The sequence below is a fragment of the Sphaerodactylus townsendi genome, linkage group LG02 (assembly GCF_021028975.2).
Source record: "Sphaerodactylus townsendi isolate TG3544 linkage group LG02, MPM_Stown_v2.3, whole genome shotgun sequence".
Taxonomy (NCBI): domain Eukaryota; kingdom Metazoa; phylum Chordata; class Lepidosauria; order Squamata; family Sphaerodactylidae; genus Sphaerodactylus; species Sphaerodactylus townsendi.
In genome coordinates this window covers 41,568,092-41,589,789 of record NC_059426.1, presented here as the reverse complement: position 1 = coordinate 41,589,789, position 21,698 = coordinate 41,568,092, and the positions used below count along the sequence as shown (strand labels likewise).

At 39.3% G+C, this 21,698-nt stretch overlaps 1 protein-coding gene across 50 annotated transcripts in view; it reads right to left on the bottom strand.

Annotated features, from left to right (window-relative positions):
* NEB (nebulin) overlaps window positions 1-21,698 on the bottom strand; it is a 207,610-nt gene that overhangs the window by 76,091 nt on the left and 109,821 nt on the right. For 49 of the 50 annotated variants that reach the window (XM_048486789.1, XM_048486795.1, XM_048486812.1 and 46 more), the window contains 18 exons: window positions 19,793-19,900; window positions 18,426-18,737; window positions 17,821-18,024; window positions 17,545-17,649; window positions 15,504-15,608; window positions 13,702-14,013; window positions 12,795-12,899; window positions 12,196-12,294; window positions 9,211-9,312; window positions 8,964-9,071; window positions 7,709-8,020; window positions 7,314-7,418; window positions 7,120-7,224; window positions 5,394-5,498; window positions 4,265-4,372; window positions 4,062-4,175; window positions 3,751-3,948; window positions 2,430-2,534 (listed from right to left, as the gene is read on the bottom strand). In XM_048486789.1, coding sequence (XP_048342746.1) covers window positions 2,430-2,534; window positions 3,751-3,948; window positions 4,062-4,175; window positions 4,265-4,372; window positions 5,394-5,498; window positions 7,120-7,224; window positions 7,314-7,418; window positions 7,709-8,020; window positions 8,964-9,071; window positions 9,211-9,312; window positions 12,196-12,294; window positions 12,795-12,899; window positions 13,702-14,013; window positions 15,504-15,608; window positions 17,545-17,649; window positions 17,821-18,024; window positions 18,426-18,737; window positions 19,793-19,900 — 2,712 coding nt within the window. The remainder of the gene's footprint in view (window positions 1-2,429; window positions 2,535-3,750; window positions 3,949-4,061; window positions 4,176-4,264; window positions 4,373-5,393; window positions 5,499-7,119; window positions 7,225-7,313; window positions 7,419-7,708; window positions 8,021-8,963; window positions 9,072-9,210; window positions 9,313-12,195; window positions 12,295-12,794; window positions 12,900-13,701; window positions 14,014-15,503; window positions 15,609-17,544; window positions 17,650-17,820; window positions 18,025-18,425; window positions 18,738-19,792; window positions 19,901-21,698) is intronic. The other variant, XM_048486841.1, reaches the window with a different exon arrangement.

The window sequence follows — 21,698 nt, the reverse complement described above, 5'->3', positions numbered from 1 at the left end:
GTGAAACAAAGACAAAATGAAGCATGATCATGAAGAACAGATATCCTATGACTCTTCCATGACTACAGGTGGTGAACCATGCTAATCCATGTTATGCCTGCTCATAGATGTGTGCATGTTATTCAACAGAGAACAGTGTGAAGTGTTAAATAATTACCGAATGCAACTAGGACTTCCAGTGAAACTTACATGGTAGGATGCAAAAGAATGTATCACATTCTACCCAGGTGAACCTATTGTTGTTGTCAAGGTTCTTTTAAGCTGCGAGACAAGTTGGAATTGTTTAAACTGAACAAAAGATGTTCATCTACAGATAAACTTACAGATGAAAGACAACAATGTTGATACTGTTCAGGCATTTACATAGCTTTTTAATGAACTCTCTGATCTTTTTTTTGTTATGCTGATCATACAGGATGATTGGCCATGTTTACTGAACACTTGTAAAAGGAAAATATTGTCTTGGATCCTGTAGTTAATTTTCATTAGTGGAGTAGGTTCCATTCCATTCAATTTATTAACTATTTTGTCTATGGACTTTTATACAAGCCACAATTTTGTGAAACATTTTAAGTGTAGAATAAAATACACTAGACCCCAAAGCAAAAACAACACTCCTGAAATTGTCAGTTAAAGGTACATCACTTATGAATTTACACTAAATAGGAAAATAATGAATGCCCATTTTCTTTTGTTGAGGCCTTCTTATGGGAAAAGGCAAGTTAATTTTGTTAATAATGCTATATTCCATATTCATCCGTACCATTCAATTACTGATGGCTGTAGACTTCCATTTTTCAGGAATATACATTCTTGCAGCTGCTGTTACAGTTAAAACCAGTTCTATATTGTCTATTCCCTTACGATTAGAAGAGCTCTATTTCAGATCTCTTGGATTTACATAACCTTTACTTTCTCTAATTACAGTAAGTATCTGATCTAGGGACTATTTGACAGTACCCAGAAATATCAGGAGCTGGTGTTTGCAGGTTCCTAGAACTATGCTGTCCTTCCCCTTCCTTCATGTTTCTGTTTGTCTCCCGGGATTTGTATCAGCTTGGCAGGCTGCTTTAAGTAAGATTTTGTAAGTAAGATTTCAAATGTTTTTGTTGTTTTTGTTGTAAAAGTTTAGTTGTTGCTAGATTTGTGTGAGGTTAGTGGGGTACTTGTGTGGATTTTCATTTCAGATTTTAAGCTGTTACACTGATTGGGTTTAGCATTGGCTTCCAATGGCGTTCTTATGGAGGGAGATTCTCAATTTTTTTATATTTCCACCATAGGAAATAATGGGGATATGGCTGGGAGTACCTTGTTCGGGCACTATAAAATTGGACCCTGTGGTCCAATTGACTTGAAAGTTGGTGGTTATTTAAGGAATATGCACTTATAGCTTCCCTGCAATTTTGGTGCCAGTACCTTTAAAAACATCTCAGCTCCCCCCCCCCCAACCCAAAAGATACTCTGTAAGGAATAATTTGAGTCAAAAAAATATCACCCCCACCCCAACCCCTGATCTGGAGAACTGGGAATATTGATTTTTTTTTAGTTCCAAATTATCTGGATAAAATACTTATTTAGCTGCAGTTCCCTTAATCTTCTAAAGACATTTGGTCATTTTCTAATACTAAACTCAACAATTTGTTTTGATGCCACAAAGTTGAGTTGCAAAACAACTCTATCATAGAGAATTATAAACCATCAGTGTTAGCAGAGACAAAACAGTATTTAGGTGTTGTTTTTTTTACTCCTTCCTTTTTTTACTCCTTCACAGAAGCATTCTTTGATCTCCCACCTCCCAAACACACACACACAAACATACACCGGTACTCACATACCTCTTATCACAAATCCACCTGACATCACAAGAGTGATACCTAATTCTTCTTGCACTAATTTGGGTCATACCCTTCTGCTAGATCTGCCAGTTTACTTGCCAAATACTAAAGCTGAACATTTGGCAAACATACAATATCTTTTGTCTCGGATCAGATTTTGATATCTGAGGTTTTTTGTTCACTCACACATACTGGTTTATTAGCTGTCATCATTCTCTTATAATCTCTACACTACAAATTAAGCATGTATTCATAAATAAAAAATAACACTGTTCGTAGGACAGGCATTTGAATCAAGGCTATTTGGACCAGTCAAAACAAAGGCAATTGTGACCAACATTCCATTTACCCTAATGCTTCTGGAAATTATGGAAATATTTGTGCATTTTAAAGGCAGCCTCACCCAGGTCTTTGTGGACTGACATATGAATCCAAGAATACAATACTGACAACCAGGACTAATTTCTGGTGTATTTATGCCAATAAAGGCTTATGAATGAATAATTTCTGGTGTAACTGATACTATAGTAGAAGCTCTTCAAGATCAGATTTGCCATTTCTGCTCCTGCAATAATGAGAGAGAAATTTGCTTACTTGACTCTGGAGATCATAAGACTTCTTAGCATGGAGGATTTCAGGAGTGTCCCATACATAGCATCCAATTCCCTTCAACCATGTTAAGTCATCCTTGTATAGAACCTGGAAAAAAAACCCAATTATCTGATAAAGAAACATACAGTCTCTGGGCATTCATTCACTCATCATACTGGCTATCTTTCACTGCCCTACAATTCGGGATCAGTGGGGAATGCAGAAGTAGGAGAACATTTGTGAGGTACATGAATTCCATGAAAAGAATTGCAAGAAAATAATAGCATTCAGAAAAATCTTATAGTGTTCAAAGTATATTATATACTTGACAATGGAGTCTTAAAACAGTTATTTCCCATTACTATGTATGAGTGTGAAAAATGGACAATGAAGATGGTTAAAAGAAAATTTCCCATGGCAGGAACAGGAAAGAAAATGGCGGGCTCAACTTTACAAAAAGTCGAGTCTTGCTAATAGCTGGCTGGGGCAATGTAAATGCTATAAATGCAAAGCTCTATGTTTGATACCACAGGGCATAATGTTTTTGATTAAAGCGATGTTTAACTACAATTCTCTGACACCAAAAGAGAATTGGCATTATTCTGAACCGCAGTCGTGTGTGTTGCAACTTCCGCCACAGCAGGCACAACCACACTTACCTCTTTACCCTGAAAGGAGTTTAGCTTGGGCTAACCAGGTCAGGGCTATCAATTCATACGTAGGAAGTGACTTAATGGCACTTAGCACCACACCCACAAGCCCACGGACATAATTTTGTTTAGAATTACACTGTCTCCTTAGTAAAGCAAGTTAGGCTGGTACTTATTATCGCCACTTGGCAGACTGAGGTCGTTTTCCCACTTACCGAGCCCAAGCTGCGCCGCTACTCTCTCCTGGTAGCGCTGGGTCACCCGGCACCTCCTCACTACAAGCTGGGCATGGGCGTAAGCATAACGCAGCCGCCTGACGCTGCCGCTCTCCGGGGCACCCCCTCAGCTGGCCATCCACAGAGCTGGGGGGTCATGGGGGTAAAAGCCTCGAGAGCCAGCACCAGGAATTGACGCGGCGCCTGAGAGTAGCTGCCAGCAACAGCAAAGGGTGGTCATGGTAAGTGGGGAAACAACCAGAGTGACTTGTTTCTCATAGGTTTATGGTGCATTTGACCTGGAGATCTTCTGCTTCGTTAACAGCTCACATTTTTAGGCAGTAAAATACCCATAACGTGCAGTAAAAAAGGGTGAATCACAGGTCTGCCTTCTGTTTCTCTGCTTTTGCCACATGCAAAGAGGTTCTTAAAAATCAAGAAAATAGCATTCTTACATACATCACTTAGAATTTCCTGGGCTCTTCTAGCCATGATAACATCATGCTCTTCAGGTGAACAGTTCCACTGGTGCAGATGCGTTCGGTACTCAAGATCACTGAGGATATATTGGCATTTCTTTGCCAGCACATGATTGATCATGTCACTTGGAATATGAACGTGTGCCTTGTTGTCCTCATAGTTCTTCCTATAGAGCAACTAGAAATTGAGATATCAAAATAGAAAATATGATTTTGTGTTTTTAACATCATACAACCATCCTATTGTAACTACTATACTGATCCCTGCTGAATGGAATGAAAAAATCTTACCGCACTTCTTATTTTTTGGAAACCAAGAGAATGGACAACACTTGGAAAATCATTTATTTGTGTCCCAGCCAGATAATGGCCTTTTTGCTTCTCATGCTCCAATTTATATTTAAGCTGCAAAACACAAACAAGGGACTTGTTAGATTGAAGCAGTTTCACAAAGAGAGGGGAAATGGCTACAATGGAAAGAAATTCACACTAACCTCGCTATTAACATAGTTAGCATGTTTGGCCCCGACAATAGGGATGTAGTCCGGAGGCAGAGTGTACCCAAGGGCCTTGCCTGATTCCCAAGAATCCTTGTAAAGTATCTGGAAAGTGACAAAATGTGCACATTATATGTAAATGTCCAGGATGTACTTTAACAAGTGTAGTTCTTGTTTTTTTAAAGGTAAAACAAAATTCAGACAGTTTAAATGACAGTGATAACTTTTCTGTACCACTTACAACTTTAGAGTTATCTCCATCTAAATGGACAATGGACTAAGAAGGGTGTAACTCTGCTTAGGACTGTACTGTCATTCTTATATTTTAATGGATTGAATTATTTTTCATTTATTTTGTATAATTACTGGTCTTTGCATATCTTTAGTACAGTGGTTTTCACATTTGTATGCCACCTTGAATGCCAACAGATACAAAGAATATAGCCACCACTCATGTAATCCTTAATTTGTATACTCCCACTGGGGTAAATTCCATTGAGATAATTGGAACTAACTCCTTAATAAGTGAACTTGGTATGATACTGTAAGCAAGGATATAGGTAAGCGGGAGGTTCCCGGGTTAAACCCCCCCATTACATGTCCGAAGCTCCGCCCCCATTTGTGGTTTTTTATTTTTTAGAGCTAGGATATCAAGTCAAATAAAATAGAATAAAAAATAAAAGCTGGAAGGGAGGGAGTAGAGTGAACACAGAGGTTTTTGAGGGTGTCCTCTGGGCAGCAGTGGTTGGCTTGGTATTCTGGATAGTGAAGTGTCTGTTATCAAAGCTTTCACTTTACATTAAATTAATGGTGAATCTCTTGATTCTATGTAAAACCCTTGTACAAAAAAAGCTATGTACCCATAAGACTTCTTTGCCATGTTATTTAGTTTTTGCTACTTATGATACCATGTTCCTTTAATACAGAGACTGTAGTGTGTTATAAAATCTGGAAATCTCAAGATGTTATCAGAATCTCATTATCTTATGAAATCAGCTGGCTGATCCAGAACTGGACAGGAGTGTTGTCTGTGCTCACAAGTTGAGCTGAGGTGAGAGAATGAGGTTCTAACAGGAACATGTCACATGAACAAACGTAGACAGACAGACAATTGCCAGAAACTTACATCGCTGTAAAGCTTAGACACGTCTCTAGAATGGGTCAAGGCTAGAGTGTCCTCAGAACCAATGTAGTGGCCTTTCTCCAGGTTAAAGGTTTCTTTGTATTTCAACTAAAGAAAACAGTAAAAATGGTGTTAATATCAAGCAAGGATACCTTACAGTATTTAATACCCATTGATTTCCAATTCTTCACATCAATATCAATAACATTTACAATACAATATGAATTGTGGATGTGCAACCAAACTTGTAACCAGGTTTATTTGCAACGAAACCTCGCATAGCAATCCTAGGCAGATATAGCCTACTGACTGAAATTGAATTAAAAGGGTGTAACCCTGCTTAGGACTGTCTTGTAAGAGTGTTTCCACTATTTTTCCCCAGTGCATGGTGGAATATAAGAAACTCAGTGAGAAGCATTGAGGTCTACTTCTTATAGCCAATTTAGTTACTTCTGCTGCTGACACAGTGGTAGTATGGTCTCCCATTTTGAGAGTTCTAGCCTGCAGAGTTTAGCCAATGAACATCTGTTGTAGTATCAGATGTAGATTCTCAGGTCCAGTTCTGTGCAACTACCTTTGCTGCCAACCCTCCAGTGCAAGCCTTAAGAAATTTACTCCAGTCTAGTCTATCATTTCAGTTGGCTTTGATGGAAATGAATGGGCTTAGACTGGAGTAACTCTGCATAGTATTGCACTGCTAGTGCCAAAATAGCCATGGGACAGAACAGTCCAAAGCAGAATTACATCCACCTGAACTCATTGACTTCAGTGAACTTTGAAGGATCTAACTTTGCTTAGGATTGCTCTGGTAAGGGCTGCTGATCTTTTCTGATGCAATCAGACTAATAACAGAAGGAAGGGAAGAGGGCTTCCCTGGTATGGAAACTGGAGAGTAGTGTTGTATCAAATTTTCTGCACTTGGGAGTAGATGTCAATTGTAGATACTACTGATCAGATAGAAATCACTCTGCAGGATTTTCTTCAGTCCACTAGAGGTCAGGGAGTACATTTCTGGACTACAATCTACTAAAAGCTTCATGTCAGCTTTCACAGATTAGGGAATTAAAACTTGAATGTATCATGTTTTTTTTTAAAGATTATAATTATTGTTGAAGGCTTTCACAGCCAGATTCAACTGGTTGTGGTGGCTGTGGTCTGGTAGATCTTGTTCATCTACTAGACCACGGCCACACAGCCCGGAAAACCCACCACAACCAGATTATAATTATGTTTATAATCATTTAAGAGACCATTCAGTATATCATCACAATGATGATTTTTAAGATACTGATAGTTCACTGTAATGTCGTTATATCTGTATAATTACACAAGATGTATGATCTCTACATTTCATGTTGTCTTCTCTCTTCATTTTGAGAGCTATAAGTACACTACAAGTTCTGGCTAAATTCTGCTCTTACTAAAATTCAAAGGATAACTCTGAGATAAATGATTGGTAGGGACTGCATTTGGAGAAACATTATATTATATTTGTTAAATAAATATCCATTGCCATGAAAGTTAAATACTAAGTTTTTACCCAAAAAAATGCTAACAAGTTATGGAGTACTACAGCACCTTCTTGATCATTTATTGAGCACTTAATCTATGCCAGGTTTCAAAATGGCTCTCTGCTTTGAAAGAAGAGGGTCAAATAGATGCCGTAGTAGCTGTAGTAGCATTTTAATAGCATTATTTAAGTGCCAATTCTGCTTAAAAGGATACTTACATCACTCTGATTTATTGCATTTGCCTTAGCCAAAACAACTTCTGGAGCATCAGTCACAGCCGTGAATTTTTTAAAATTGTGTATAGCATCTTTTGTGTAGAGTCTCTGTAGGCAAATATGATAAGATTATCAAAAATACAAAGTATGGGAAATGAACAGAATGCTGTTATAAATATGTGAACATTTTCACTTACCTTGTTGATCAGATCTTGAGCATTCCTAACTTTCCGATGTTCCACAGAATCTAAAGGAATCCACCCACAGCCACGGATCCACTCCAGATCAGATTTATAAATACTCTGAAAACATTAAAAACAGGTGAAGTGTTTATGTCTGCATAGGAAAAAAAAGGCTCTTCCTTGTTTACTCCGCTGGTGGTACTGACAATATCAGCCCATTCCACTGCTCTTCTGTGGTGGCATCAAAGTTCTAGAAGAGGATATCAAGTAAAGTAATACCTTGCCTCTCCCTATTAAAGCAATAGTTTGCTTTAGAAGAGATAGTATGCCACTTTTACAAACCAGATCTATTAAAATATCAATACCTATCTGTTTAGAAATGTGTACATTTTAATTGCACAATCACTTACATCGCTTTGAAGGTCATATGCTTTCCTTGCTTGGATGCAGTCATTCTGGTCAGGGTGACATGTCCATTCGTGAAGGTAAGTACGATATGGAATTTCACTGACTACTTTCTGACAGTCTTTGGCTGCAATGACAGAAAGTATATCTGGAGGTATGTGGATCTTGGATTTTGTCTTGTTATAGGCCTGTTTATACAATCTGTCATTTTGGATCTTCCCGGCATGGTCAAACCACACAAGTTTGGGATCCTGTCTCATGTTCTGGACTCCAACATAGTGACCTCTTTGCTTGACATAGTCTGCCTTGTATTTTACCTGAAAGGGAGAGAAGGAGACAAATGTTTACAATAGCAACACAGGATGTTTCCGATCTTAACTTCAAGGAACGTTCAGAGATGTCACAGCCTTATGTTTGGTGGATCCAGTGAAGGGTTACCATGGACTAAAGAGATGAGGTACTAATTTGCTTGCCCCACTACAGACTTTTAACTTCCCTATCATGCTGTTCCTGGGGTTTCACATCCTGCAGGAGAAGAAGTTGTGGTGTATTTATAGCTGTAGTAGGAAGGGGGGAATATGAAAGTTACATTCCACCAACAGCAATTGTCAACAGAAATTACTACTGGATTGAATCCAATGTTAAATTTATTTGTTTGTTTGTTTGATTGATTTATAAGCCACCCTTCCCCATAAAATCTCACAGTAGTGTACAATATCAATCAAGCCACAATAGACCAGGGGTAGGGAACCTGCGGCTCTCCAGATGTTCAGGAACTACAATTCCCATCAGCCCCCAGCTGATGGTGTATGTAGTTGGCTGTCTTTGACTGGGAACTGACTCAAGTATGAATGACCTCTGGAGAAAACTAGCACTTGTGGTGGCTATACTGACTGGGAGACTGATAATGGTCTGGCTCTACATGGACTCATTCAATATTAGACCAATATTAATAGACCAATATTAACACACTCTTATCTATATCTGGTGCCAATTAAGTCTGATAAGGGATAACAGTTCCCAATCGTAGGAGTCTTGAGGGTGGGGGTCGAATTAAGCTCTTAAAAAAACCTGAAGGGCTTTGAGCACATGAGGTTTCAAGAAACTTGTTCTCAGGCTGTTTTTGCACAGTCAAAATCTCCCAGGTATTGCCCACCAAACCCCCACCCCATGGTTGTGAACCCTATACTGGGTGCAATTAGTTATAGTCAATTATGAAAGATAGGCTACAAGGTTTTAAAAGATAAAAGTTTTTTTTACCTCACTTTGGACAACATTTGAATGTTTAGCATGAACAATAGGCACACTGTCAGGAGGCAAAAAGTAACCTGTAGCTTTCTGCTTCTCCCAGTTCTGCTTGTACAGATTCTAAAACAGAGAGCATTGAGAAAGGAAATTAGAATTTATCCACAACATTGCAGCTGATATACAAATATCATAGAGAAGCTTCAGAGTTATTAAAATCTAAGGAGATGTTTCTGTGGTACTTTGGCAAGGATGTACATACATGATTAAGAATCCTGGCTGCTTCTTTAGCTGCTTCTAACTGTGGTGTCTCCGTTAGAGTATAATTTGTTTTGATGTTATTCCATTCTTGGTGGTACTTAATCTGAAAAAAGGAAAATATATAGAATAAATGAATTGCATCTTGATGTATCAGGCGAATAAATCTAACTTGGACAATAGAAACTGGCTATGTTTTGCAGGCACAAACCTATACTGTTACATGTTTTTGTTTCTGTGACTGAGGAAAATATGAATGGGGAAACCAAGAGGTACACTCAAAGGTTCAGAAACCTATCAAGCCCATATTGTGAAACATACCACCACAGTAAGCAATAAGGAATAAACGAGAAAAACACATCAACAGTTAAGAAGGCATGACAGCAGTTTTTATACTTAAAAAACACAAGTAATAAGAACATAAGAAGAGCTTTGTTGTGTCAGCCCAGAGTACATCACAGGCCGTTTCCGCACAATCCAAATATCCCAGGTTGAGCAAGGGAAATATCTTGGTTTGGCCAAGAAGTTTGCACGGTTCCCAATCCTAAAGTGGGTTTGTCCCACGATGTTTCCCTCATCCTGGGTTTTTCAAAAACCACTAAAATGTTGATCTTTTTCCAAAATCCCACATTGAATTGCTTCCGTGCAAAGATGATGGGAGCAAAACCTATTTATTTTTCCCACCCGGCCACCTGATCTCCCTGTCTTACATCATGTCAGTTTCATTTCAGCTGAGTTGCAGCCCACCCTTTCCAAAACATTCCCCAGGCAAGTTTTCTGCAGTTTGACAGCTCTTCCAGGAGCCAGGCAAGCGAGTCCATGCAGGAAAGCACGAGCGCTTGCCCTGTTCCAGCTCACTCTCACCAAGCGCTGCTTGCTAACTGAGCTGCAGCCAGTCCAGTCCTGCAGCTCCAAGCTCATGTTCCTAATGGGATCCTGGGAGGGAGGGGTGGGGAAGCACCTGCCTGGCAGGAAGCTTTCATTTTGTGACAGCCCAAAGACCAGTCAAATGTTATTTGGTATATCAAGGGGGGGGGGGTTTCCTGCACACCTTTAAATGTGGATGGGACATAGTGCTCTGCCCAGTATTGGTCAAAAGTGTTTACTTTATATAGCACAACGTGTTGCTCACTGCACCGCCTCCTTTCCAAACTAGAGAAAAGGGGTGTGTTTGTTCTGCTTAGTTTTCCTGCCATTGCAGTGGATCCATTAATCAGAAGCATTGCATTTGGGAGGGGGGGAGAGCCAATCAGAATTCAGCACACCGGGGATGTTCACGCACACGTGCTGCATCTACATTGTAAAAAAAAAAAAGTCGGGCTCATGCAAAAGAAGTTGGAGTATTTTCTCCTGGCCTTAACTTGATTGCTTCACAAAAATGGGTCCCCGTGCAAAGGGAGAAACCAGGATAAAATAGACCCGGATTTTTAAATATCAAATGTAACCCAGTATAATTATGCTGTGCAGAACTGACCATAGTCTCCACAAGTAGACAACAAGATGTCTGAGATCTTGCGGTACTTATACTAATAGACTGACTCTAAGCTAGACCTCATTTTCTTGAAACCATACAGTGCAGTCTGAATACTTGTACCAAAATTAATTTGCAATTAATTTAGTTCAGGTGCATCAAGACTATTGTTGCTGTAATGTATTGATGAAGCTATTCTTCTAGAATTTTAAAGACTATCATTTAAAAGGGGTATTGAATGAATTCTGATCTAACACGGAAGTACTAAACTAAAAGCAATGAATTAAGGAGTAATATGAGAGACCAGAAAACCTTTTTTTTTCACATTGCTTCCTACCCATTCATCCCAATTTTGTGAGGTGGTTCAACCCATTCTACCTTACCAATCAAAATGGCTGACATAATAGTTCCAGCATGTAAAAGTGTCAAAAGGATAAGAAATTTCTATCTGGGCAAGCTCTGAATCACAGGTGAACATCAGAATAAGTGTCCTAGAAAGAGATAGTGTTGTAATGTTTATGTTGACCACCTGCCTGTGAATGTAAGCTCTGATCCAGAAAAATAACCGCTAGGATGCTTAGGTCTGGTGAATCACAATAATATGGGATTGAGTTTCAAATGGCAGGTCCTTCTTCCAATCTCATAATTCTATCAATTATGTATGTTTTTTTTAATCACACTACCATTCAAATGTTCACAGTTTGCATCTCTCTTTTATAGCAGTTAATTTCTTATCTGTTCAAACATTTGGCAATAGATGACTCCACTGACAGATGAACCAGTTTCAATTTTATCTCCATCCTAAGGCATCTGGACAGGATTTCCAGCTACATAGACATGTTTCACACAGGGTTGATTATATTAGGTTATCACCTTGTCTGCTATTTCTTGTTTGTGCTTATGAAGGACTCAATCCTTGCCAACAGTTTGGTTCTGACACAAAGCAAAACTATTGACCATTTTAATCATGGTTAGCTTGCAAAACCAGGCACAGACAATTACTCAAATTTGGTTTGCTTCAACGAATGCTAGTTTTGCTTTTATTTTCTGTAGACAACGAAGGAGCTCCCAGAGAACAAACCAGGATTCATTCTGAATGAATCCAGGATGTCTCCACTCAGATATCATGTGATGCTCTAATTGAAACTAGCTGTGGTTAATAAATCAACTTCAGGTCTTGCTTTAGATTCTGGTTTGATAGACATAGTAACCACCATTAGGGGAGTGGCCTGCTTTCAGGCAATCACACCAGCTACAGGTAGTTCAGCTAAACTATGGTTCTGCATTATGTCTGAACTGATGAGAGGAAACTCTCTTGAAAATGTCACCAGGGTTAGGCAGTGTAAGCATCACAGAAACTTTCAGTTCTATGCTTAGAGTCTAACTGCATGATTACTATACTGTGATTATGTGACTATCCACAGTGATTGGTCCACAAAACACAATTTCAGTCATCAAAAATAACTGTTCCCTCCACATGCACAGGTCATCTGAAAAGTTAAAAGAGGCTATACTTACATCACTTAGTATTTCTCCACTTTGCTTGGCTGTGATATAATCAACCCGGTCTTGCACTGGGGTAAATTTCTGACTATCAACTTTTACACGATACTTCCTCTGCACAAGAAAAAAAGAGGTCACACAACTAATGACATCAATACTTGATGTAACAAAATGTAGGAAGCTCAGGGGAGTCCTTTTCGGTGGGGGGGAGGAAGTAAGACTGTTTTCTCCCCAGAATCATTGTTTCCCCTTTTCTTATACTTTAACTCATGCACTGCATACCCTGAATAACATAATCACCAGTTCTATGACAAAAAGGAAATACCTCATAATCCCTTAAAAGCACATCCCTGGGTCTTAAAATAGCCTGGATGCCTAACTCAGACCCAAGGCATGGAGAAAGCTACTTTTAAAAAAACAATTCTGATAACTGGTATGTGTGCATGTACATAAGTATAGCAGCCTTATATCAATATATAACTTTGATACATAATATGAAAGTTGAGACACAATGACAAAAATATAGAAAAGGCCAGTTTTTATAAGCTGTATGAATAAACAGATTAGAAAAACCTTGCACATATAAATTGGTGAAGGGATAATTTAAATATTACCTCACTCAAAATATCCTGAGCATTTTTAACATGGTTGACCACAATAGAGTCATTTGGCATCCAGCCAACTCCACGTAGCCATTCCAGATCCGATTTATAAACAGCCTGTGTGGACATAAAAAAATATGAATTTAGTTATGTAATACAGCAGGTAGCCCCTAATTCACTGTCTAATGTTTCATTAAGATTTTATTTGCTTTTCAACTAAAAGATAACTAAAGGACTTATTTTCCTGATATCTACAAAAAGTGTCATGAAATAATAAACATTGAATTCTGAGGAGTCTAACTCCAAAGAAAATAAAATAATGTACCTTTTAAAAATTAAGAACACACATGCAGCCAAATGGCTGAGAAGGTGCTGTGAATAATGGGCAGTACAAACATGGTCTGTACTATCTAGAGGCCAGGTCTACTGCACATGGATCCTTAAAGGGACATTATTTTGAGTGCCTGCTGTGACAGTGAGGTCTCTGCTACCCCACTGCCTTTCTGCTTCCTTGCTCACTGTTCCTTTAACCTTCAAAATGCCATTATGTTCAGGAGGAAATAGACATGGCTTCTGGAGTCTGGAGGTCAGGTTTGTCACCCGTTGAAAATAATAGGCTGCAGACCAGGTGTAACGTCTAGTGCAACATAATGATAGTAAACCAGGTCTCTAAACTCTGCCCATCATTTGGAGTGCCCTACTGCTTGGAGGCACAAATGCCCTTTGAAGTTTCATATTAAATTTTGACTCAGGTATATCCAAACGATGCCCATGGGTATAACTATATTTAGGATTCTGCTGCTCATTAGAGAAAATGCCCAGTTCAGATTATTATGGAGCCAATAATAATAAGCCAACAAGGGATGACTGTACAAAAAGCTACAATGTAAATGTACTACTAATTATTGTTTTTACTTACATCGCTCTGTAGCTCATACGCTTTCTTGGCTTGAATGACATCATTCTGGTCAGGCAGACATGTCCATTCATGCAGATAGCGGCGGTAATCAATGTCACTGACCAGTTTCTGACAGTTCTTGGCCAACAAGATGGACAACATGTCCACTGGGCTATTGAACTTGGTCTTCCATTTCTCAAACTCCTTCTTGTACACCCGGTCACTTTGCAGTTTAGCTACGTGAATCGCCAGGACCAGCTTGGGGTCATCATAGATGTTTCGGCAACCCACGTGGTGTCCAAGTTGCTTACGGTAGCCTTCTTTGTACTTGTACTAATAGTATTTTAAAGAAAAGAGTGACGAGAATTTTAACCTGATGCCATACAATAAACCACTGAAAGTATATTCAAGCTTTTGAAAAGTGAAAATCAAGTATTAAATTTTATTAAACTGGCAGTCCAATCCAGAGGGGGGAGGACAAGCCCATCTATGGAGACAGTGTGGGATTTCGCTAGCAGATTTGCCCATGGAGGGGTAAATCTGCCAGTGGGAAGCCACTGCGCAGTGGCAGGCATGGTGAGAGTGCCACACTGGTGCTCCTGCCAGAAGTGTGGTGAGGATTTCCAGAGGCTGAGGGTGGAGCCAACATCAGTCCGCTTCCATACAGCCTTTGCCTAATGGAACACAGATGCCAGGGCTTAGGCTTACACCTACCAGTGGAGGGGGTTTTGGCAGTGGGGAGGCTTTTTTTGTTTTTCATCTCCCTGTGCCAATGAGAAGCCCTCTTGGAGGCAGCGCCACAGTGACACTGCATCCCACCACCAAGAACCGTAAGGCTGTAGTTGTTGGTACCCCTGATCATTGCAGCTATTGCATTTAGAGCTGAAAAATGAAATGATTAACTTAGCAAATTTGATTTTGGCATAAATCCCAAATTAGAGTACAGCACTCCTTAAGTTTTAAATTCCATGTTAGGAACTATTAGCAGAATTCTGCTCTTGGAATGTACTTGCTTGTTTTGTGTATGTCTAAGGGTTTTGTCCTTAGTCGGGATTATTTGGACCTCTTCAGCCCCTGTAATTTTGGGGAATGGTAGAGACAGGGTGTGGCTCAGTACTGATGTTTGATATGTTCTAAGGCAACAAGCCTAATTATTATTAAGGCCTGTCCCACCTCATTCCTCAGCACTATCAGATCTAGCATCTTGCCTTATTCCTCATTTTATACCTTCCTGCCCTCTTACAAAAGAATCCACTGGGGGTGTCCGGGGAACTTCTGACAACGTAAATTGCTAGTGCGAGAATCTATGGTACGAAGGGGGAAAATTAGCCACAATTGTTCCTCTTTTTTGTCTCCTGGAAGTGTCTTTCTCCTTATCCAAAAGTGTATATGATCCTTCATATAGAGTTGCCAGCTCCAGATTGAGAAATTCCTGGAGATTTGGGGAGCCTGGAAAGGGTAGTGTGTAGAGAGACCAGGGATATCAGTGGGGCCTAATGCCACAGAGTCACTATCCAAGGATCATTTTTTTCCAGGCAAACTGTCATTTGGAGATCAGAGGTAATTCTAGGAGATCTGCAGACCCCCACCTAGAGGCAGGCAACCCTATAATTTCCTTTAAACTGTTCATTTATATTGGCTCATCATTTTTCTAAGATACCCTTTTCTGCCTTTTAACGACTTATAAACAAACAATTGTCAAATGCAAGGTTTACAATATCTTAGTATCTTCCTTTGAACCTCTCTGTTTCTTGCACTGTTATTTTAAACACCCCCGAGTCTATGAAGTCCACAAACATACACGTTTCTATTTGCTTACTTACATCACTGGCAATTTCTCTTGAGGCTCTGGCTGTCTTGATTGGGATGGCATCTGCTCTCAGATCAATAAATTTCTTTATGTCATCCCAAGCTTCCTTGTAAAGTTTCTGCAAAAACATAACACTGTTAATGTACTCTCCTAGCACTGACACTATCCTGGAAATAAGCTCCACTGTACAAAATGGGACCTGTGTCTATTTATACTCGGCTCAGGATTGCTCCTGTGCTCTCTTTCAACTCATACTTCTTCCTCAACATTGGTCGTTTCCCCACTTACCTGCTGCTGTGCGCTACTCTCCCCAAGTAGCGCAGGTTCCCCCGGCACTCCCCACTACAGGGGCGGCGACAACGCAGCCGCCCCGACACTGGCGCTGTCGCGCCCCCTCAGCGCGCGTCATTCCTGGCGCTCCTCAAAACGGCGCCTTTTGATGACCCCGCGCAGAGCGCAGGGTCGTGGGGAAGCCCGGGAGCGCACCAGAAATGACGCGCGCTGGGAGTAGCGTGCAGCAACCTTTGGTCGAGGTAAGAGGGGAAACAACCACTATTTCAGACATAGCGACTATGTATACAGGAGCAATACTGGCCAAAAATCTTGGCAGCTCACAGCTTGTGAGACAATAAAGATTTGCTGAAGCATTCATTTGATGTGTAGCCAAGCCCTAGCAGTCACAGCCATTGCAGTTAGCAATATATGTTTGAGAGGCAAAGCAGTTCGTTACAATTCAAAATCACAACTGTGGAACAAGGTTGCTATTGTGATTGTCCCAGCAAACTACACTGACACATCAACTTGAACTGGTGCTAATACAGAGACCAGAACGATCACTACTATATGTAGCATAGCTGCATCATACAAAACTGCTGTGCAGAAGAATACAGACAGGCAGCAAAGAAGGGCCCATTGCTTAGTATGAGATACTAAGGCTCATTCCGCACATGCAGAATAATGCACTTTCAAACTGCTTCCAGTGCTCTTTGAAGCTGTGCAGAATGGCAAAATCCACTTGCAAACAGTTGTGAAAGTGGTTTGAAAATGCATTATTTTGCGTGTGCGGAAGGGGCCCCAGTCAGGGATACTGATGAACATTATCTCGTGCACTAAAGCAGGAAACTTCTGCAGAATATCAGTGTCAGATTGAAAGTATATTTTAATTTATTCATTTGATTTCTACCCCACCTTTTCCCGACAATATCATCCCAACACACTGCAGCTTCCATAAATTTAAATATTTTGCAGTGTAGTTTATCTGTAATTGTCGTTCAGTGCTTCAGTACTTTAGCAGGCATAGTGGAGGTTTTTCCACAGTCCACAGACTCATGTGGTACCCAAGTAAGGATTTGTATGAGAATCTCTAGATTAATATTACTCTTGGGTGCAAACAAATCTTTTGGCATGTACTAGCTCCACAAATCCCCTGTTGTCATTGTAGAGAGACAAGGCTGCAATGAGCTCCTTACGTCCATTTTTTTACGATCATACACTAGTCAATTAACAGTCAGTAACACATGAAAGCAAATATGCATATACAGCAAAAATTCATAAGCTTGTTACATACATATTACATACTTAGTTAATAAAAACATTTAACCAGGTGTTTCCTTATTAAATAAACCGAAGCACAAAATGTAGCCACCTTAAATGTGGCTTCCTTAGAGTGATCTGAAAGGAGAAGGGACATATACAATTTCTTGGGTCCAGTTGGAAAATTGGATAGAATTGAGGTGAGATATATGGAATTAATGTGTTTATGAGGTGAACAATAGAACGTTTTACCTTTTTCAACCACATTTAATTGGCAAAGGACAAACTTGTTAAAAATAAGGGTTGTGTGAATATTTCCCTCCCAGAAGAGATGAAGGTAAGACTTTAAAGTGGGGTAAAGTTAAGGCTCCTTGATATTTAGGGAATTCTAAGTCACAAAGGTATTCTGCCAGGACAAAATTTTTGCTGTTGTTCCCAGCATCTGGAACACCTGAAGCAGTCTTTAGACTAAAAACTAACACCTGTAATATCAACCTATGAAGCACTAAAGATATACATACATGGCTCACGTTGACAGCATTAGCTCTGGACAGCATGATTTCAGGTGTGTCTGGCATCACATGGATCATGGTTTTATCTTTATCCCAGACTTCTCTGTATTTAGCCTACAAAAAAATACAAGAACATTTAGTAACGTGTTCAATCTCTTGCATAATTTAGCTCACTTTATGAGTCCCACAACCATTTGAATGAATACTAATCATGGTTGGGCATTACAAATTGGAAAATTTGGTTGCATTGTTTTTAATTTCACATTCGAAAAAGGAATTGCATACAAGGCTGAGTTGCTCGGCATTGATTTTAGCAAGGACGATTTCCGGACTGTCAACGATGTTGGTGTATTTCAGACGGTCAGGAGGTGTGCGGTACAGTCTTTCACTCAGGATATCCTGGGCAGCTTTCACTCTCTTTACGTCCACAGACTCGTGTGGTACCCATCCAATACCCCGGAGCCACTCCAGATCTGACTTATAAACAGCCTGAAAGATAACATTCCAGAAAACAACAGGATTTTTAATTTAATGTAGTAGGCGGTTAAGAGAGTCAGAATTAAATTAGTGGTGACTGTTCTGTTTCATTGATTTTATTGAAACTTAACCACACTTAACTTTCACTGTACTGGGCCAAAACGTTGTGAGATCTACATCAAACTAGTACAAAAATTAAGATCTCAAATGTTGACCTCTAGAATTAATGCTTCTTGGCACCCTCATGAATGAAATGAGCAGAATGTTTACATACTCCATGCACGATACACATATCAGTACAGATCAGGAACATGAAACTATAATCAAGATCATTGATTAGAAATCTTTTGGTGCCACCTATCACAAAGCCTGTTTTGTCTATTACTGGTATGTCCCAGCTTGCACATACTTACATCACTCTGTAATTCATAGGCCTTCCTCGCCTGGATCACATCATTCTGGTCTGGCAGACAAGACCACTGGTGCAAACGACGACGGTATTCCACCTCGCTTACTATAGCCTGGCCTTGCTTGGCTGCTTGGATAGCAACCATATCAACTGGTATAGTGATCTTGGCTTTTGAACTGTTGTAACCCTTCTTATACTCTCTATCATTTTGCATCTTCAGAACTTTAGCAGCCCACGTTAGTTTGGGATCCGCAGCTACTGAAGGGCTTCCAATGTAGTGACCTTTCAGTTTTTCAAATGCTTCTTTGTACTTGTACTGTACAGGAATGCAGGAAACAAAGTTAGAAGTGCAAACAGAACATCTCCAAGACAAGAAGACATGCAGGTGACAGTTTTCAGTGTTTTTGTTTTGAGGATTTCAACCAATGAATATATTCAGTTTGAAAATAGATCAGATCTCCCCAGAAGAGTTTTTTTTACTTAAATTACAAGCAAGCCTTTATTGGCATAGACAACAGTACAACAATAGTAAAAAAATGATTAAAAAAACATACAGTACAGGAAATAAATGTTAAGAGGAGGGAAATCCACTGGCATTTAGTAATTTCCAGGAGAAAGTCTGCCACTATCATACAGAGAGAAGGATCAGGATTGTCCAGCAAGTAGTGTAATCTAAATAAATCGGGGAGATCGGGTAAATGTAAAGGAGTAAGATTCACATACTTGGATCTGATTTTTTTTTACTTGTAAAATATTTATCAACGATTGCCTGATGGATAGTGTAAAACTTTCACCCAACAGATCTGTAGTAAAATCTCCAAGTCATTGTGACTTTAGAATGGCATCAGATTTTTGACATAAAGTTAATATCTATTATAGGAATTAAGTGGCAACTCATAATCAAATTTTGAAAAGACAATATGTACAAGCATTTAACCTGTTTTGCAAGTTATGGAAGCATTTGCTCCAATATTTTATATTTGAACAGAAAACTTTAAATCACTATTGAAAAAAGCAACCTTTGAAGAAATATTTGGCAGCAGAAGAAAACAGTCTGCCCTTTAATTAATGCACAAAAGATGGTCATTTACAATATTATATATCTCAGAGCTTCCAACAGCAATCTCTGTCTCATTGCAATTTAATGGAGTACATTAACTTTAATATTACTCTGAAGAACCAACTTTAAAATTCATAAATGGAAAGGAATAGGTAAGATATTTTTTGCACTGTAGAACGCTATATGTAGAACGCTATAGTTGTTTATAGCTGAATAAATGTGACTAGGTTGTCTAGACATATACTTATGCTAAAGAATCTAACATAAAAAGTAAAGCCGTAGAAGTAAAATATAAACTCCTGAGACTGTACCTCGCTGGCAATATCTCTGGAAGCTCTAGCTTGCTTGATTGAAATGGTGTCAGCTTTTATGTCATAACCTTTCACTTTGGCTTTATCCCAGGCTCCCGTATAACATTTCTGCAATCAAAATGAATATGCCACTTTCAATGTAGTCATAAAATACATGATGAAAATTAATACAGGCATTCATACATATTAAAAAGTAAATGTTGTGAATGTCCCATCATGGACTGCTTATGCATAAACACGACATCAATACAGTTTACAAACTTATGGACACGTGTCTTACACCACTGACTTATCTATGGTTTATTTGGGGCAGTGGAAATTCAGATGAGAGACACTAGGATTAGAAAACAATTTAAACAAAAGAGACAGAGGAAAGTAAGGCTTCCTTCCCATATGCCTAGTTGACAGGGGGGTCTTAAAAACTTTCTGATAATGACTGCACTCTACAAAAACCTTTTCTCAGTGATTCTGTTACACTTTCTCACATCTTTATGTTGCCCTGACTATATACTTTAAGCCAGATACTTTAAGCCAAATGGTTAGAACCCTTAACTCATCTTTGCCTCGCTTGTTGTTTTCCTAGAATCCTTCAAATGCCAAAAGGTGAGGAAGCTGGAGGCTCTATGGACTTTCTCCCAGCTAATCAGCTAATTTAGTTTCCACTGACTCTGTAAATGGGAATAATTTCCAAGTTGTTTAATACCATTCTCAGCCTTAAATGCATACATGAAGCTCATTGTTCTCTGAGGCCAGTGTTGTCTGCCATGACTGGCAGCAGCTCTCCATGTTTTCAGACAAAGGTCATTCACATTATCTGCCATTTTTAATTGAAGATGCAATGATTCACCCTGGACCTTTCTGAATGCAAAGCTGATGTTCTACTATTGAGCCATGGCCCTATCTCTCCAGACTTTTAAGGGTACCTTTACATTCCCTTGGTCAACTGCTGGGTTTTATATTTTTTCTTATTAAGAACTGTCATCCTCTCCTATTTTTTCCCAAAGGCCTAACATACAACCTGAAACTGGCTCCACTCAGAACAGCCATCTACTTGCCTAGCAGTCTGCATAGGATGCAAACAAGATCAGAACAACAGGATTGTCAATCTCCCATAATTACAACGCTTCTCCAGACTACAGAGATCAGTTTTACTGAAGAAAATGGACGTTTTTGAGATACTATACTCTATGGTATTATAACTAGCTAAGGTTCCTCCCCTCAACTACTCCTCTAATCCTTTAGGATTTTCCCAGCCTGGAGTTGGCAACCCTGGGCCTATAACATTCCTTTTGTTATCTCTCTCCCCATATCTCTCTGATAGAGAACTCAAGTTCTTGAATTCTAGAGACCTCAAATGTTGGCAAACTTCTTGATGTATTTCAATTGGTCCTAAAACGGAAACCTTGCATGCAACTGGATACATAGAATAGGCCGGGGCTGCAATACAAACCAACTGCTATTCTAAGAGAAGCTGGTGACAGTGAACTCTTATTAGGGAGCTGTTATCCTTGGAGCTAAATAAGTGTAGCCTCCTTTGTAGGTCCAATCATGATTTGTGGATCTTCAGAGAATGATGACCATTCCAGACTGTCCTATAGGTGAGCAGTGCTTGGAACCTTACCTTTTTGCAGCTTTATTTTGAGATATGTGTGTGTTACCAATAAGACTTTGGGGTTTTTTTAATGGTATTGTACCCAGATATCTTTGAGTTTATATATTTAAAGTAAAATAAACAAGGAATGGTTAATAATATAGTATTGGAGAATTTCCCAGTGACTATGTCCTTGTTGGAGCGTAGCTCATTACTTTTAATTTACATTTGAAGAGAATAGCAGTCTGTATGCTTGGAATTCACACTCCCCACAGTTTCAATCAAAGAACAACCAAGTGGCATGATAGCGGCAGA